Consider the following 19,623-nt stretch of genomic DNA (forward strand, 5'->3'; position numbering starts at 1 on the left):
TCTATCTGGGGCATTATTTACTTACTAGGGGAGCCCTACCTGCCTACCTACCTGATGAGGGGATGTACCTACCTGATAAAAGGACATACCTTCCTCAAGGGGGGGGGGGACTACCTACTTAATTGGGTGGACTTACTTATTACTTATTTCGGATTAAATGATTTTATGTACCAGGACAAGTGGATTGTTATGAGGGACAAGTAGATTGTGCTCCATTTTAATCCCTTGGACAAGTAGTTTAAAAAAAAAAAAAAAGCTTTCCAAACCCCCTGCATGGGATACCTGTTAAACGATTTCAGCAGGCATCCCGTTCCGATCACCGCCCAGTGCACAGAGGAGACCAGAAAACCGGAGGGCGTTCAGGTACGCCCCTAGTCCTTAAGTACCAGGACGCAGGGGCGTACCTGTACACCCTTCGTCCTTGAGGGGTTAAGGATGCAGGGATTTTCCAATTTTGTTCTTTTGTTTTTGCCTCCTCATAGCCATAACGCTTTCAATTTTGCACTTACCGACCCATATGAGGGCTTGTTTTTTGTGCCACCAATCCACCAATTCTATGGTGAAACAAAAAATATTTTACTTGTGAGGCAAAAAAAAACAAAAACATAAATTTGTAACTTCTGAGGGGTTTGGGTTCTACGCAGTGCACTTTTTGGTAAAAATGACACATTAGCCCAGATTTATCAAACTACATGAGAAAAAAAAAAACTGGATTAATTTTTCAACAACAACCAATCACAGCTCAGCTTCCACTTTACCAGAGCATGTTAGGATAGGAAAGCTGAGCTGTGATTGGTTGCTGTTGAAAAATCACTCCAGTTTTTCTCTCACACAGTTTGATAAGTCTAAGCAATTACGGTACCTTTACTTTGTATTCCCATAAGATTACAATGATACCCAATGTATATAGGTTTTATTTTGTTTTACTTCTTCCAAAATTATTTTGGTCCAAAAATAAGTAAGTTTAAAATTGTCCTCTTCTAACCCCTCTAACTTTTTTATTTTTCCATATACAGAATTTGCGTCATGTTTTTTTTATTTTTTTTTTTCTATATACCATTTTTGTTTTTATGCAACTTTTAATCACTTTTCATTAACTTTTTCTGGTATATGAAGTGACCAAAAATATGCTGTGTTCTGGTCTTTGGTATTTTTTTTCTCATGTTTTTTATGTTTAATAATTAATGTTATATTTTAATAGTTTTCACATTTACACACCTGGCAATTTCATTTATGTTTATTTTTGTTTACATTATTTTATTTATTGAATGGGAAAAGGGGGTTGATTCAAACTTTTATTAGGTTAAAGGACTTATTCACATTTTTTTTTATTTTTTTTTAAAGACATTTTCTTACACTATTTTACAGTCTACATAGGGGACTCTTACATGCAATATTACAATTGCAAACACTGAACAATGCTTTGCCATAACATAGCAGTGATCATGGCTTCTTGCATTATTGGAGCGCCAACTGGACAAGCCAGAGGCAGGTAAGGGTCCTCCTCCCGTTGAGCTAATCAGGACACTATGTTGAGCTAATCAGGACACTATGTTTTCACCCCGGTGGTCCCGACCAGCTAACTAGAAACCAAATTCTTACACTTTTAAATGCCTCAATCAACTTTGATTGTGGCTTCTGAAGGGCCAATACTGGACATCATCCTGATTGTGATGTCCGGCAATAGCTACAGGTCCCGGCTACTGATAGCAACCGGCTATGAAGTGCACTCAGTTCCTGAGCATGCTTGGTTTGGTAGTGGGCGCAGGGCGTACATCTACGCCCTGAGTCCTTAGGGTGTTAAGACTCTGGGCCAGAGTTATTAAAGGGGTATTTCGGACAAAAACGTTTTATCCCCTGTCCAAAGGATAGGCGATAAGATGTCTGATCGCGGGGGGCCCGCTGCTGAGACCCCCCGCAATCTCCCTGCAGCACCACATTCTATGCGGGTGCAGAATCTCCAGTTTCGGAACCTCCGGGTTTCCGGAACTGGGGATGTGACGCCACGCCCTCTCCATTCATGTCTGAATGGAGGGGGCGTCGTATGACGTCACGTCCCCAGTCCCGGAAACCCGGAGGTTTCCGAAACTGGAGATTCAGCACCCGCATATAATGCAGGTGCTGCAAGGAGATCGTGGGGGGTCTCAGCAGCGGGCCCCCCGCGATCAGACATCTTATCCCCTATCCTTTGGACAGGGGATAAAATGTTTTTGCCTGGAACACCCCTTTAAGCTGTATAGTAAGATTCTGTTTGTTGCCCATAGCAACCATTCCCAGCTCAGCTTTCATTGAAAAATTCAGTTTTCACATGGTACAGCTCTTTGCCACATCATTACCACCCCATTTAAATTTACTTCATTAGTTGTCAGTGTCTCCACCATTCTTTAGTAGTTTTAGCAGCCATCTTACCTCCAAAGCAAGTCACAGCAGACCCTGCCTTCAAGCCACTGCTGGTCACAACAGGGCCCCCTCCCTTCTTAACAAGCAGTAACAATATTTTTTGTATTACTGGCAGACATGCACAACAAAATTCCAAAATACATCTGCTGCAATAAGTCACCCATCCAACACATGTATAAATCATGAACATATCCAAACAATTCACACACAGCCATTGTGATACTAGTCTAAATATAAGTAAAACAATACTTCACCAAAGAAAAGTCTTCTCACCTTATACATTACTGGTGTAAACCAAGCAGGCATAAAAACCAAGTTGCATAGTCGAGAGGTTGGGCACTGCTGGTCAACGCAGACAAGTAAAGCGACATCTCCAAGTTTTCCTTGGCCCATGATCTCTACAGGAACTTTCAGAATAATCTCATTTTGCTCTTCATAGACACCTGGCTGGAGCATTATACGATCATAAACGTTAGCTGATGCTAAGGCAGTCCTGAGGTTCTCAAACTCACACCCATAGCCAACATAGAGAACCCTTCTATCCTTCTTTCTCTTAAACAGATATAAACAGTTAGAGGATTCCAGGTCCTGAGTGTTCTTTGTCCAGGTTCTGGAGGCTACATAATGCTGCTTGAAAGCTTCCCTCCATGACTTTGGCTCTACTTCAGGCTGGATGGGCCAATTGGGATGCCTACATTCTGCACACCCCAAGCATAGTTGTCGCCATCTAGTATTGTCCAGACTAATTATAAGGTCATACCAAGACCTGCAGACCAAGCCACATCGTCCGAGATCCCGCAAAGGCAAATATGCTAAAATCAAACGCCAGAGTTCAAGTGGTAGTCCACCGATCTCCATAATACCCTGTATAGTATAAATAGAAAAAACATGCTATGAGGCAAATGTATTTCAATATCATCATTTACAGTGAAAGGGAGCATGTAACAAGAAAGGCAGCTATATTGTAAAAGCAGTTATAGTTGCCAGGAAACTATACAAACAAGAGCCTGAGATGGCCTCAGTATACAGAGCCCTCCGGGGCGAATATCTCAAAATGTACTACACAAAATTAAATGTGGCTCACTTCTGCAATTCCCCAAAATCGAATCATTCTGGATTCTAATCAAATATTTTAGTAGTTTTCTAGAATTTACTTGATGAGAGTCACTTTACCTTTCTTAAAGTTTTCTGTCTTTACTTCGATCCTTCATCTTCATTTTGGCTTCTTCAGTTCTACATTTAGTTTAATTTTCTAGTCAAGAAAGATAAAAGCATTTTAGCCACCACACAAACATAAGGCAAAGATGAATTAGGCTAAGTTCTCAGTGTCGAGCTCCATTCAGGACAGCTCCATTCACTTGGTCCAATCTGATGACGGGAGTTGGGACAAGAAAAAAGTACAACAGGTCCAATTTTTGTTTCACACCAGCCACATGTACCAAAGAAACAGCCACGAAACAGTCTGTTGCTGCGAGGTGCTCCCTGACCCTACCCCGCTGTACGCTTACTGCTTTTGAGAATAAAGTTCTTCTAGCAAGTTATTCAATCGGGTGAGTGCATTCTTCATTTCTCCTTTGTGAACTGCCATTGCTTAAATGGGCACAGTCAGATATAAAAACTTTTGATATGTTGTAAAGCATTCAAAACCAATAGGTTTTGCAGTTGCTTTAATAAAAAGAAAAATTCAGTATTTCATACTGAAAAAGCCAGTCAAACAACTGCCTGCCCCTGCCTCCTGGGATACATACCAGCCTGGCTGTGTCCACTCGTCATCACCTACATCATGGACCCACTTCATGATTGACAGGTCTGCAGATCTAAAGCTGCTGTGATCGGCTCCCTCACTGTCTGTGTTTACTTCACAGTCTCCTCTGTGAGAAGAAGGGGGGAGGGGCGGGAGTACACTGCTGCCTGTGAGCAGATGATGAAAGACGCTGGTGACTGAAGATGGGGACTAAATGGAGGATTTTTTGTTTAAAACGTAAGGGTCCCTGCTTGTGTATATGTGTGTGGATATATTTGTATGTGTGTAAATCTGTTTTGTCTAGGTAATGTGCATGTGTATGAATAAATTATGTCAGTGTGTGTGTATCTAATACAGGGGGACTACGATCATATGCCTCCAGCTGTTGCAAAACTACAACTCCCATCATGCCTGCACAGCCAAATGATGTGTGGGCATGCTGAGAGTTGTAGTTTTGCAATCGTAGGAGGAACAGCAACACTGATGTAAATCTGCAGCAACACTGATGTAAATCTGAGTTTTACCAATCATATGCCACCAGCTGTTGCAAAACTACAACTCAAAGGATGTGGGGAGCTGTAGTTTTGCTGTAAGCACAGTGTGTGAGCTGTAAGCACAGTGGGGGAGATTTATCAAAACCTGTGCAAAGAAAAAGTTGCCCAGTTGCCCATAGCAACCAATCAGATCCCTTCTTTCATTTCGCAGAGGCCTTGTTAAAAATGAAAGAAGCGATCTGATTGGTTGCTATGGGCAACTGGGAAACTTTTCCTTTGCACAGGTTTTGATAAATCTCCCCCAGTGTGTGTATAGCATAAAACCAGAAAGGAAAGGGTTATAGATGCTCACTCCGAGACCAGTGACTGAGGAGAGTGAGGGAATGGGTGGAGGGGCAGTGGTTATCACCTCAGGAGAAGAAAGGGACCCGCCCCCCTGCTTCTGGTCAACAACATTAACCCCTTAAGGAGTTTTTCCCACTTTCATTTTTTTCCTCCTTAGCTTTAAAAAAATCATAATTCTTTAAATTTTGCACCTAAAAATCCATATGATGGCTTATTATTTGCGCCACCAATTCTACTTTGTAAGGACATCAGTCATTTTACCCCCAAAATCTACGGCAAAATGGAAAAAAAAAATATTGTGCGACAAAATTGAAGAAAAAACACCATTTTGTAAATTTTTGAGGCTTCAGTTTTTCGGTAAAAATGACACCTTCCCTATAATGTGTAGGTCCATACGATTAAAATTATACCCTACTTATATAGGTTTGATTTTGTCGTAATAATAACTACATGAATGAAAAATGTATACGTTTAAAATTGTCATTTTCTGACCCCTATAACTTTTTCTGACCCCTATAAATTTTTCGGCGTACGGGCCGGTATTAGGGCTCATTTTTTGCACCGTGATCTGAAGTTTTTAGTGGTATCATTTTTGTATTGATGTCACTTTTTGATCACTTTTTATTCCTTTTTTCATTATATAAAAAGTGACCAAAAATACGCAATTTTGGACTTTTGAATTTTTTTGTACGTGTACGCCATTGACCGTGCAGGAGGCAGGTAGGGATCCCCCTGGTGTCCTCCAACTGTTTGGGGTGATCTGACAGGTATGCTTTAAAGGGGTATTCCAAGGAAAAACTTTTTTTTTTTATATCAACTGGCTCCAGAAAGTTAAAAAGATTTGTAAATGACTTATATTAAAAAATCTTAATCCTTCCAATAATTATCAGCTGCTAAAGTTGAGTTGTTCTTTTCTGTCTGACAACAATGCTCTCTGCTGACATCTCTGCTTGTCTGGGGAACTGCACAGAGCAGAAGGGGTTTGCTATGGGGATTTGCTTGTACTCTGGAAAGTTCCCAAAGACAGGGGTCATCAGAGAGCACTTAGACAGAAAAGAACAACTCAACTTCAGCAGCTCATAAGTACAGAAAGGATTAAGATTTTTTAACAGAAGTAATTTACAAATCTGTTTAACTTTCTGGAGCCAGTTGACTGGATAGCCCCTTTAAAGACTTTGTAAAACAGAATAGCACTCTGTGAATGATCCTCCGTTTATGCCTCAGTCTCTCCTAGCTTATTAGATGCATTATAGACTGTGCGGTGCCAGACAAACCCTTCTTCTATTGAATGATAAAGTATTGAGGGAGTGTTGTGGGAATGCATACACAGGCCCATCTCCAACGATTTATGATGTAACCCTTTGTTATCTGCCTCCACCTTTCATTGTAATCCTGTAAATGTCACTCTATTGTGAGGCTCAGTGACCAATATAAAATTAGTAAGGCTTCTGGACTGTTCGGAAAAAAAATGTAAACACGTTCAACATAAAAACCTAACCTGAAGGCCATGGGCACCACAGAATGCATTTTAAAGGTTTGTTCACACTAATGAATTTACACGTGGAATCCTGAGCACAAATTCCACGCCAATTATGCCTTGAATGGAAGTGCCATTGACTTCAATGGTCTTTCTGCCACTCTCTACACTTTAAAAAAGAAAGAACATGTTCATTCTTTTGGCAGAAACCAAGTCTAAAAGCTTATTGAAGTCAATAGGTTCTAAATTTCCTAACAATTAGTTTTCAGAGGAACTGACAATAAATTTACAAGCTAAACTTCCTACCCAGCATTTCCTGATAACACCTTCTAAATTCAATGCTGAAAATATGCACGGAATAACCCTCCAATTCCACTACCATTCCACCTGAACTAGGAGTTAGGGTCTGTTCACATGGGCGGAAAGCCCAATAGACTTCTATGGGATTCCACACTTCTGAATTTCCACATGCGGAATTTCCGCACAAATTCCACACAAAATCTGCACAAGCCAGAAACCACCCAAGGAAGCAGAAGAGGAATTGGTGCAGAAATTCCTCCCATGTGAATAGACTCTTAAGCAGAAATTGAATGGCAGAATTTCCATTTTGTATGTTTCCTCTTCTTCTTTGTGACCACTGCCAAGTGAAAACTGCAAGTTGCTTAGATAAGGCTTTATGGTATATTCTGCATACCCACAAGAGTCGCAAAAAAAAGTGTGCATGTGTGCAGTGTAAGCAAAAAAAAGGCTCTAAATGCAATAATAAATCTCCCCCATAATTCTTTGTCCATGCCGGATGGGGGAAAGCAGCAAGATGCGTTGCCCCATCCTTCATGTTTATCTATCCAGCATCCAACTTGAGACGCTAGATAAAAGTGAACTGACCCATTCAAAGTAAAGGGTTCAGTTCTAGCATCAGCATCCCTCCGCTTTTCAGTAAGCAACGGAGGGAAAAGATGACGAACACCATACATAATGTAGACGAGCCCTTAGCTCACACACATTTTTTTCAATTCTGCCCATTTTCTATGGGATTAAGGTCAGGGCTTTGTAATGCCCACTCTACTATCCTTTTTTGTTCTACTTAATCCTTTAAAAACCGGGCCCTTTCTCATTTTTGCATTTTCGTTTGTTTCCTCCTCACCTTCCAAACTTGTTTTTTGCAGGACCAATTGTACTATATATACGCGAGTATAAGCAGAGTTTTTCAGTATGATTTTTAGTGCTGAAAACGCCCCCCTCGGCTTATACAGTGGTCCCTCAACATACGATGGTAATCCGTTCCAAATGAACCATCGTTTGTTGAAACCATCGTATGTTGAGAGATCCGTGCAATGTAAAGTATAGGAAGCTGTACTCACCTGTCCCCGCCGCTCCGGACCCGTCACCGCTGCCCTGGATGTCACCCTCCATCACTGCCGCCGTGTCCCCGACGCCTCTGCTTTCCCGGGATCCTCACTCTCCGTCATCACGTCACTACGCACGCACACCGCTCCTATTGGATGACGGGACGGCGTGCGCGCGACGTGATGACGATGAAGGAGAGCGCCAGCGATGGAGGGGATCATGAAGATGACGCTCCGAAGCCCTGAGGACAAGTAGGAGACCATCATCGGAGCACACGGGGCACCGTAAACAGCTATCCGGTGGCAGCTGAAGCAGTCAGCGTTGCCAGATAGCGGTTTATGCGATGGCCCCGACATACAAAAGCATTGTATGTTGATGCTGCCTTCAACATGAGAATGTTGAAATTATCGTAGTTCGGGGGGGGGGGGGGGGGGGGTCACTGTACTCAAGTCAATAAGTTTTCCCAGGTTTTTGGGGTGAAATTAGGGGCCTCGGCTTAAATTCGGGTCGACTTATACTCGAGTATATACGGTACTTTGTAATGACACCTTTAAGTTTGCTATAATCTATAATGCAAAACTGAAGAAAAAAAAATATTTGTGGGATAAATTTGGAAAAGAAATGTAATTTTGCTAATTTTGGGGGCACTTATACAGTGCACTTTACAGTAAAATCAATGTTAATTTTTATTCTATGGTCAGTTTGATAACAGCAACATTCAATTCATATAGCTTTTGTTTTATTTTACTACTGCTAAAACATTTTTACAAGAAAAAAAAAAAAAAAAAAGTTGCCCAAGTCTGACCCCTATAACTTATTTATCTGTATCTGTACCATTTTGGAGTAGAGAGGGATTATTCCTCTTTTTTTCCAAGAATGTATTCAAAAATCTGCATTAACCCTTTATAGTGGAGATTTTAGTACCCATACTGCTGTTATTGAGCCCGAATGTCCGCTCCAAAGCTTTCTTCATTATCTTCAATTCAGAGGGATGGACCAGAGCTGGAGTGCTTGCCAGCGGGACACATGCAGGTACATCCCCCTACTTATCTGGCCAATTGCAGCACAGCACATATTCCTCATAACATATTGCTGATAAGTGCACTGGGGGATGACTACTACAGATTGCATGTAAGAGAAGGGTGTAACTGATGCACTGGGTATACAAAGTGCTATAGAAGCAGAGAAAACAACACAGCAAGGAGGTGGTTACACTAGCCAATACACTGCTTCTGATTACAATGATGAAGACAAGCCTGCAGATTAAAGGGAGGGGAAGATCCCATTTAAACTGCCTTTTGTGTGTTTTCCTTCCTATCTATAGTCTGTGTGAGCTGCCCACTATGTATACTATCTCTACTGTCCACACTTTGAGGTGCTGCTATGTCTAATGCTTCCAGTGCAGTAGGTGAGATGGCAGCAAGATGAGTTACTTACATACACACCAAAGCTTCAACATTGTAGGAAATTTCGAATAAAGATTATCTTGAAAGTTGCTTAATTTTGCATTCAAGGTACAAATAAACAATAATATTTTTTTTATAATTACTACAAAAATAATGACCCAGTCACATCGTGTTTTTGGCCACATACCTATATGTCAGCAACATGTCAAAAGGAATACTGACACACAGCCTGGCATGCTGCCAGCCGGCCCATTGACTTTAGGGTCCGAACACTGTCCAATAGTGACAGTGTTTCTTTCACTTTCCTAATGTATCCTTTTTCTATGCAGGACTCAAAAACATGGTAGACCATAGTGTGCCTTAGTCTCTAACAGCTCTAATTTAAAGAGTTCTGTCTTTTTACTTATTTTTATTAAACTTACATTTTTTCTGTATTTATTTATATTGACATTTTGTTTGTAGGATTCAGGAAGTAAAATGTTCCAGGCCATAGGCTGCGGCCTCTTCTGTAAGTGTTAATGTGACTATTACCTCTGATCTCAGGAGACCAGTGTGGAACGGTCTTTGGTTAAACTTGATAATGAGACTTGTTTACAAATGAGTTCTACATTCGGTGTGCAGTGCCAGTTGGGGCCTTGTATTCCCTTGCCATGCCTTTCATTTTATAATGAAGGAATATTTGTACGGCTCAATTGAAATGGTAAAGCTCTGCTCACATCTTGTCACAAGCATGCCAGCCCTGTATGTGCCAAAATGACACTCTTACCTCTGGCATATGCTAGGGGACTATGGGCATATTTAGTTTGTACACTTGCACTCCTTTGATATATACATCATAAAAACAAGATGTAAATTACGCCTAAGAACATATGTCATAAAACCCAGATTCTTCTCTGCAAGCGACTTTCCAGGGTTTACCTTCCCTAATACAAAATGGAGCGTGCAGCTTTTTTTTGTACCAAGATGCATAACTTTATATTTAACCGCACTGAAGCTCATGTGCCAGGCAGTTTGGGCTGTAATGAAGACCACAATGTAGTGTGAACAGTGCCTAATTTCAACAATCCAGTGTGACATTGCTTTACTCATAACATCTAATCCTTCGTACTTATATGTAGGGTATATTTCCCTCTGACACCCAAGGTAAACAAAGTTCACGTCTCATCTTAGGTTATAGTCACAATAAAAGAATCTACTGCGTTCCAAGTATACGTCAAAAGTATGCTGGCGTATTCTGTGGCGTACACGTGCAGGGCATGCTGAATTCAGTGGACTGTATGTAGTCTACTAGTGACTATGCGGGAGATTTATCAAAACCTGCGCCGAAGAAAAGTTGACCAGTTGCCCATAGTAACCAATCAGATCACTTCTTTTTTTTAAAGGCCTCTGAAAAATCAAAGAAGAAATCTGATTGGTTGCTATGGCTAACTACTATACTTTTTCTCTGCACTGGTTTTGGTAAATCTCCCCCATGTCCAGTCCATTTTTGAATGTATACTGTTAGGCCACTCTTTCAAATCAACAAATGTGGGGCTTAAATACCACATGAACAAAGCCTAAAAGCCCATGCACACTGAACAAATTCAGAGAAGAAATGAGATGCTGAATTTCCTGTGGAATTACAGTCTGTTCACACTGAAGAAATGAAGAGGAAAAAAGATGAGGAAAAGCTGAAATCTACTACAGACACGTTCACACTTCACACAGGCGGGTTACAACATCAATGGCACCAACAGGATTCTAAGCAGAATTTCCACATGTTAATTCTGTTGGAATCTGCCATGTTCACACTATGGAAATTAAGAGCTAAGAACCTTCCTTTTTTTAGCGGAATTTCTGCAGACTGCAGAATTTCTGTGGTGGAAAATTAAATATTGACAATGGATTTCGGCAATGTGTGCTGCAATCGGAATATCTGCAGACTACCCTTAGCTAGTGCTGGGCGGTATGACCTAAAACTTATATCACGGTATTTTTTCGTGTTATGGCGGTATGACGGTATTACCGTGGTACCATGTGGGAAACAGTGTAGAAGTGCAGCGGCTCACAGTTAACCCCTTCCCCGCCATGGGGACCGTGCGCACGGCCCCTATAGCGGGGAAGGGGTTAACTGTCAGTCGCAGCGCTATCGTGATTCCCCCCACGGGCGCACTATCAGCTATTTACATACATTGTCCGCCGCTGCAGTTTATGATCCCCGTCTCCAGCCGCTGCAGAGCCTTCTCCCCCTGTGACAGGCAGGCACAGGACATCTTAGGCTGGGTTCACACTACGATTTGTAACTACGGTTCCCGTATATGGCTGGGAGGACCACGTTTTTGCCTGCGGTCGGGAAACCGCACACAGCTGAAAAAGCAGCCCACCGGAGGCTGCGGTTCACTCTGGTCGGCTCATAGATATGCATTAAATACGGTTCCCCTATACGGCTGAGTGCGGACGCCTCGATTAAGCCCCGCCCCCCTCCTTCCAGCCGTATACGGGAACCGTAGTTACAAATCGTAGTGTGAACCTAGCCTTATCTTCATCCCCGCTCTGTTCTCTGATCCCCGAGCAGGGATGGGAATGTGAGAATCAGCAGAGCCTTCTTCTCCTGCAAGCGATGAATATACGGGCGCGGCAGAGCTTCTGATCCCCGTCCCTGCTCGGGGATCAGAGTACAGAGCGGGGATGAAGATAAGATGTCCTGTGCCTGCCTGTCACATTTAGTGCTTGCAGGGGGAAGGAGGTCCTGCACAGTCCACGCCTGGGGACTGGTATGATAAACAAATAGCCTGTGGGAAGGGGAGAGGGGGGCTGAACTGGGAGCAGGCTCGGGGCTGAGGGAAACATCAGAGCCAGGGGATGAAGTTTCTGCGCTTTCCCCTGGCTCTGATCACTGAGAACAAGCGGCAGCTGCAGGGGGAGCGGGGATGTGCACCGCACGTGAGCTCAGCGGCTCCCGCACATCCTGCGGCTCTGTCACAAGTAATTAATTCGGGGGTGGAGGGGCAGTATCCGGTATGAACCGGTATACCGCCCACCCCTACCCTTAGCCACTGTACAGACTCTGTAGATCTCCTGACAGGGTCCATGCACTGGGCTTTGCCAAATCCATGACACCAAAGGCCTATTTAAAGACACAGGCCCACATTTATCATTATCTTTAGACAGTTTTTTGTGTCTAAAAAAGGGGCAAAAAAGGAGCAAGCAGGGTTTTTTGTGCCTTTTTTTGCCCCTTTTTGTTTACACATTTCTGCTGATTTTGAGTTGCAATCCACTGATTTTGGCAATACACACGATATGGAAGGGTTTTTGTCATTGCACCTTTTTGTAAAAAGGAGCAAAAAAAAGGTACAAAGCCACTGAAAAGTCTCTAAAACTCCACCAGCCCAGACTTAGCTTAGCTTTTTGGTGTATGTGAAGAGAGAAATTTCAGAAAATGTGACCTGCACAAAATTTATCAAATTCTCTGTGACCATTTAATAAATCTGGTTCTCCTACACATTACCAGCACACAAAAAGGTGTAGAAAATGCTTCACTTACACCTGCAATGATAAATGTGGGCCAATCAATATTATTTTAATGATAATGTTAAAAATGGAATACTTCACAAGCAAAAGTTCCCATCAGCGTTGTGCTCCATCCTGTTTGATGTCTGTTCAGCAGAATTTTCCGCAGCATATGTTTCTGCTAAGGAAATTCTGATTCTGGTGTCCGCAGGACGCCTCAGGCTTTGTAGAGGAAATGAAAACTGCAAGATTTTAGGATTATAATAACATACATGGGGAGACTTATCAAAACCTGTCCAAAGGAAAAGTTGCTGAGTTGCCTATAGCAACCAATCAGATCACTTCTTTCAATTTTCAGAGACCTTTTTGAAATGAAAGAAGTGATCTGATTGGTTACTATTTGCAACTTTTCCTCTAGACAGGTTTTGATAAATCTCCTCCACAAAAATTACAAAAGAAAAAAAAAAATAAAAAAGTAATCTAAATTTCTAAAATGTAAATGTCACTTTAAACATTTACATCATTTTCTGATGACACGTGCCCTTTAACCCTTTAACGACAATTGACGTAAATGTACGTCACGGTGCCGTGGTACTTCACGCACCATGACATACATTTACGCTCCACCATGACTGCGAGCATCGGACCGATGCTTGTGTCATGGGTGGCAGGTCCTGGCTGCTATCAGCAGCCAGGGAACCGCCGGTAATGGCGGACATCCGCGATCGCGCAGAGTCTGCCATTAACCCTTCAGATGCTGTGATCAATACAGATCACAGCATATTCGGCAGTGCAGTACTTTAAATGGATGATATGTATCTCCCGCAGCGCTGCCGCGGGGATCTGATCATCCATAATGGTGGACAGATGTCCCCTCACCTGCCTCTGTCCGTATCCAGGGGTCTTCTGCTCTGGTCGGAGATCGAGCAGAAGATCACCGATTACACTGATCAGTGCTATGCTCTATGCAAATCCTATGGGGACTATTAACGTGTAAAAAAAAAAAAGTTAATAAATGTTAAAAAAATATATTAAAAAAGTTCTAAATTGCAAAAATCCTCTCCCCCAATAAAAAATGTAAATCATCCATTTTTCCCCTTTTACCGCCAAAAAAGCATAAAAAAAATAATTTATATACATAAAAAAAGTCTGAATATCAAAATGTATAACGTAAAAAAATAAAAAAAATCCAAAATTGCAGCTTTTTTGTCACATTTTATTTAATTTTTAAATTTAAAAAGTAAAACCTAAGAAAACATGGGACTGATAAGAAGTACAGATCACAGCGCAAAAAATTTGCCCTCATACTGCCCTGTATATGGAAAAATTTGAAAGTTATAGGTGGTCAAAGTAGGCAATTTGTTAAAATAGTAATAACATGGGTATCATTTTAATCGTATTGGCCCAGAGTATAAAGAAAACATGTAATTCTTACTGGAAAGTGTACAGCGTGAAAACAAAACCTCCCAAAATGTGCTATTTTACGGTTTTCTTTTCAATTTTCCCACAAATAATATTTGTTTGGTTGCACCGTACATTTTATGGTAAAATAAGTGATGTAATTACAAAGTAAAATTGGTGACGCAAAAAACAAGCCCTCATATGGGTCTGTGGATGGAAATATAAGAGAGTTATGATTTTTAGAAGGTGAGGAGGAAAAAACAAAAATGCAAAAATAAAATGGGCCTGGTCCTTAACCTCTTAAGGACCCAGGACGTATGAGTACGTCCTGGGTCCCGGTCCTGCAATATAACATGGGGTCACACGGTGACCCCGCATCATATCGCGGCGGGCCCGGCGTCATAGTGAAGCCGGGACCCGCCTCTAATATTAACCCTTTAGCCGCGCGCTCAAAGCTGAGCTGCGCGGCTAAAAACGAAAGTGAAAGTTGCCAGTTAGCTCAGGGAGCTGTTCAAGATCGCCGCGGAATTATTCCGCGGCATCCCGAACAGCTGTAGCACAGGAGGAGGTCTTCTTACCTTCTCCTGTGCTGTCCCACAATCACAATCACTCGCCGAAAACACTGATTGATGCATCTCCATAGGAATGGATCTATCAGTGTAAAAGATCAGTTAATGCAATGTTATAGCCCCCTATAGGAGCTATAATATTGCATTAAAAAAGTGTAAAAAAATCATTAACCCTTTCAATTATCCCTTCCCCTAATAAAAGTTTGAATCACCCGGCATTTCCAAGAATAAAAAAAACACAGTGTAAATAATAATAAAAATAAACATATGTGGTATCGCCGCGTGCGGAAATGTCCGAATTATAAAAATACACCGCTTTTTAAACCGCTCATTCAATGGCGTACGCGCCAAAAAAATCCAAAGTCCAAAATAGCGCATTTTTGATCACTTTTTATACCACAAAAAAGTTATCAAAAAGTCTGATCAGAACAAACATGGTACCGCTAAAAACTTCAGATGACAGCGCAAAAAATTAGCCCTCATAGAGCCTTGAACACAGAAAAATAAAAAAGTTCCAGGGGTCAGAAGATGACCAATTGAAACGTATACATTTTCCTGCATGTAGTTATGATTTTTTTCTGAAGTAATACAAAATCAAACCTATATAAGTAGGGTATCATTTTAACAGTATGGACCTAGAGAATAAAGAGAAGGTATCATTTTTGCCGAAAAATGTACTGCCTAAAAATGGAAGCCCCCAAAACTTACAAAATAGTGTTTTTTCATCAATTTTGTCGCACATTGATTTTTTTCCCGTTTCACCGTAGATTTTTGGGTAAAATGACTAATGTCATTAAAAAGTAGAATTAGTGACGCAAAAAATAAATCATAGAGAATTTTAGGCGAAAATTTTTAAGAGTTATGATTTTTTTAAATTAAGGAGGAAAAATTGAAAATGAAAAAACCGAAAAAGCCCGGGTCCTTAAGGGGTTAAAGGAAATCTGTTATCAGTTTTACCTGCACTAACCTGTTGGTACAGACAAGTAGTGCAGGTGACACGGATGACAACCATACTTACCTGGTCCAGTTTTGTGCTCTACTTCTTCCGCCCTTTCTTCTGTTCCATTGCCGACTAGGATCATGGGCAGAGCTTTGTGACGTCACCGCTGCTGTTCTCTGATGCCCATGCTCCGAGTTGGCCCCGGAACAGAAGATACGTCGGAAGAACCAGAGCAGGGAATAGGTCCAGGTAGTATCTGTACCAACAGGTAAGTGCAGGTAAAACTGATGACAGATTTCCTTTAAGGGTCGGGAGTCAGGACACCCCTTTAATGTGCTATCCTAGGCTTTCTCCTCGAGATCCTCTACCTGTAGTTTTGTCTAATGTGCTATTGCTGTATGATGATCCAGAATGTATAATACTCCAGCACCTACCAGAATTAGTCTATGTTCACATCAGTGTTGTTCAAATCCGTAATGATATGTCTGTTATTGACACATAAAGGAGATCACTTATAATGGATATAAAACTGATGTTAAAGTGAAACTGTCATCTCAGTACAGGTACGGAGGTGCAGTTACCATTGTATAGAGCAGAATGTGACGTAAATGGGGGGTGATTTTACTCACATCCGCCGCGGTCTGCAAAAAAGGAAAATTCTTACTTTAATCTGATGCCGGGCCACAGTCTGATGGGCCGGCCGACTCCCGCAGCGGCATAACCCTCCCCGCCTCCCGTCCTCTTCTAGCATGGAGCACTGTACGTCAATCATACAGGATCAGCTTCATGCAGAAGACCGCGGCGAATGTGAGTAATAGCACCCGATTTTACTTCACAATTTGCTCTATGCAATGGTAACTGCACCTCTGTACCTGTACCGAGGTGACAATTGCGCTGTAACAAAAGTAAAATGGTAAAAGATTTTGTAAAACTTTCATGTAAAATAAAGGACTCCTAACATCCGTTTATCTCCATTATTTTTTTTTTTCAGAGTGTACTCAGTAGCAGTAACGGATATAAAAAACAGAGGTTAACAGAGGTTAAAGGGGTTATCCACCATAAGGTGACTTTAGTACGTACCTGGCAGACAGTAATGGACATGCTTAGGAAGGATCTGCGCTTGTCTTGGGGATAAATGGCTATGTTGTGAGATTACCATAACACTGTGGCTAGATTTTTGTGAACTGCCATTTCCTGCCTGAGTTTATCTTTTTTGCCTACAAATCCCATAATTCCATTTTGAGGGTGCCTACAGCTGTTGCATTAGTTGCAGTTGATCTCTCTCCCACCAAGCGTAGGCTCCACCCAGTGAAGCAGACAGGCTCCCTGTCATCAGCTGACTAGTGAGTCAGGTCTCGGCCGCATTGCTACCTGGGAAAAATCTAAGACAGCAGTCATTTTGTATGCTGGTAAAAATAAATATTGGGGTGAAAATCACATAAGAATTGTGAGAAAACCGTCACACACAGGCACAGACACTATATTATGAACTACACTAACTTTACAGCCCCTGTAGCATAGTCAAATAAAAAAAATTCCTGGAATACCCCTTTAAATCCGTCACCAATAGACTTCAACGTTAAATTACTAACATACCTTAGAATATGTGTAATTTATGACAGAAAAAAACATACTGCATCTCGGGTATTTTTCTCCATTATAAATAACTGAAATGAGGCATAAGTGATAACCGAGTACCATGGAGATTATAAAAGCCCATATGAATGAATGGGATCTGTTACCTTCATTTTCATTTCCGTTTCTCAATTTCTGTAACAGAACTGAGTAATGTTAAAAAAATAAACGCGTATGTGAACCCAGCCTTAAAAGAATGTAATAAAATAGGTGACCGGGTCCTGGTCCATGTGTCAGCGGTGGAGGTGTAACCATCATTTCTGCCGCTCCATGGAAACAGCACAATACAGGTTAATTTAAAGGCACATCAGCACGTATATATTTGTAGATAGCAGATCCTGCTTTATCCTATCTGGGTTATCAGTCACATCCACCATATGAAGCCAGATCATTATGGAGGTCCTGTGCATTCTGTACCCTACCACACAATAACTACCGCATATACATACAAACAGGAAATGCTCCCGTGGTACCTGCGCCCCAGCATCCCCGCACCATGTACACACACAGCGGTTTCCTGTAGCCAGAGGACGTCTCCCGCCTGCAGCACAGCTGGAGCGGACCCTGCCACAGAGCCAACGCCGGGAAAGTTCCGCCCAGCCGGCGAGCCTACCTGAGCCTGCCGCCTCCAGCCGCCCGGATCCTGCAGGAGCCGCTAGAACCATAGAGTAGGGCTGGAGAAGCTCTCACTAGAGGAGCCCCTCCTGTTGTTTCCAATGAACACCATAGAGACTTGAGAGAGCGAAGGAAAGAGTCGTGAAGATAAAAGGAGGGAGCGCTGCGCTGTTCATGTAACTCCATCATGTGGTAGTCACACGGAATTCACCAGCGTCTGCTGCCGGGGATCTCTGAGCAATGTACAGGGCGGGCTCCACCATAGGGATGGGAATTCTGACCTAAAACTGTGGCAGCTCAAATCCCCCATAACAGTGCTGCATCCCACCCCCCATTACAGTGTGACAGCTTACCCTCTCCCCCATAACAGTGGGACATCCCAGATCCCCCCATAACAGTGTGACAGCTCACCCTCTCCCCCATAACAGTGTGACATCCCAGATCCCCCCATTACAGTGTGACAGCTCACCCTCTCCCCCATAACAGTGTGACATCCCAGATCCCCCCATAACAGTGTGACAGCTCACCCTCTCCCCCATAACAGTGTGACATCCCAGATCCCCCCATAACAGTGTGACAGCTCACCCTCTCCCCCATAATAGTGTGACATCCCAGATTCCCCCATAACAGTGTGACAGCTCACCTTCTCCCCCATAACAGTGTGACATCCCAGATGCCCCCATAACAGTTTGACAGCTCACCCTCTCCCCCATAACAGTGTGACAACCCAGATGCCCCCATAACAGTGTGACAGCTCACCCTCTCCCCCATAACATTGTGACATCCCAGATCCCCCCATAACAGTGTGACAGCTCACCCTCTCCCCCATAACAGTGTGACATCCCAGATCCCCCCATAACAGTGTGACAGCTCACCCTCTCCCCATTACAGTGTGACATCTCAGATTCCCCCATAACAGTGTGACAGCTCACCCTCTCCCCCATAACAGTGTGACATCCCAGATCCCCCCATTACAGTGTGACAGCTCACCCTCTCCCCATAACAGTGTTACATCCCAGATCCCCCCATTACAGCGTGACAGCTCCCCCTCTCCCCCATTACAGTGTGACATCTCAGATTCCCCCATAACAGTGTGACAACCCAGATGCCCCCATAACAGTGTGAAAGCTCACCCTCTCCCCCATAACAGTGTGACATCCCAGATCCCCCATAACAGTGTGACAGCTCACCCTCTCCCCCATAGTAGTGTGACATCCCAGATTCCCCCATAACAGTGTGACAGCTCACCCTCTCCCCCATAACAGTGTGACATCCCAGATCCCCCCATAACAGTGTGACAGCTCACCCTCTCCCCCATAACAGTGTGACATCCCAGATCCCCCCATAACAGTGTGACAGCTCACCCTCTCCCCCATAACAGTGTGACATCCCAGATCCCCCCATAACAGTGTGACAGCTCATCCTCTCCCCCATAACAGTGTGACATCCCAGATCCCCCCATAATAGTGTGACAGCTCACCCTCTCCCCCATAATAGTGTGACATCCCAGATTCCCCCATAACAGTGTGACAGCTCACCCTCTCCCCCATTACAGTGTGACATCCAAGATCCCCCATAACAGTGTGACAGCTCCCCCTCTCCCCCATAACAGTGTGACATCCCAGATCCCCCCATAACAATGTGACAGCTCCCCCTCTCCCCCATAACAGTGGGACATCCCAGATCCCCCCATAACAGTGTGACAGCTCACCCTCTCCCCCATAACAGTGTGACATCCCAGATCCCACCATAACAGTGTGA

The 19,623-nt window shown here is 42.8% G+C and overlaps 1 protein-coding gene across 4 annotated transcripts in view; it reads right to left on the reverse strand.

Moving 5' to 3' along the window:
* FBXO10 (F-box protein 10) overlaps positions 1-18,145 on the reverse strand; it is an 85,202-nt gene extending 67,057 nt beyond the window's left edge. The window contains exons 1-3 of one of the 4 annotated variants that reach the window (XM_056518311.1): positions 17,861-18,145; positions 3,574-3,652; positions 2,674-3,264 (exon numbers count right to left, since the gene is read on the reverse strand). In XM_056518311.1, the coding sequence (XP_056374286.1) occupies positions 2,674-3,258 (585 nt within the window). In that variant the 5' untranslated portion in view covers positions 3,259-3,264; positions 3,574-3,652; positions 17,861-18,145. The other 3 variants (XM_056518312.1, XM_056518313.1, XM_056518314.1) reach the window with 3 other exon arrangements.
* Between the last annotated feature and the right edge of the window lie 1,478 nt (positions 18,146-19,623).

Source organism: Hyla sarda, chromosome 1 (assembly GCF_029499605.1).
Source record: "Hyla sarda isolate aHylSar1 chromosome 1, aHylSar1.hap1, whole genome shotgun sequence".
NCBI lineage: Eukaryota > Metazoa > Chordata > Amphibia > Anura > Hylidae > Hyla > Hyla sarda.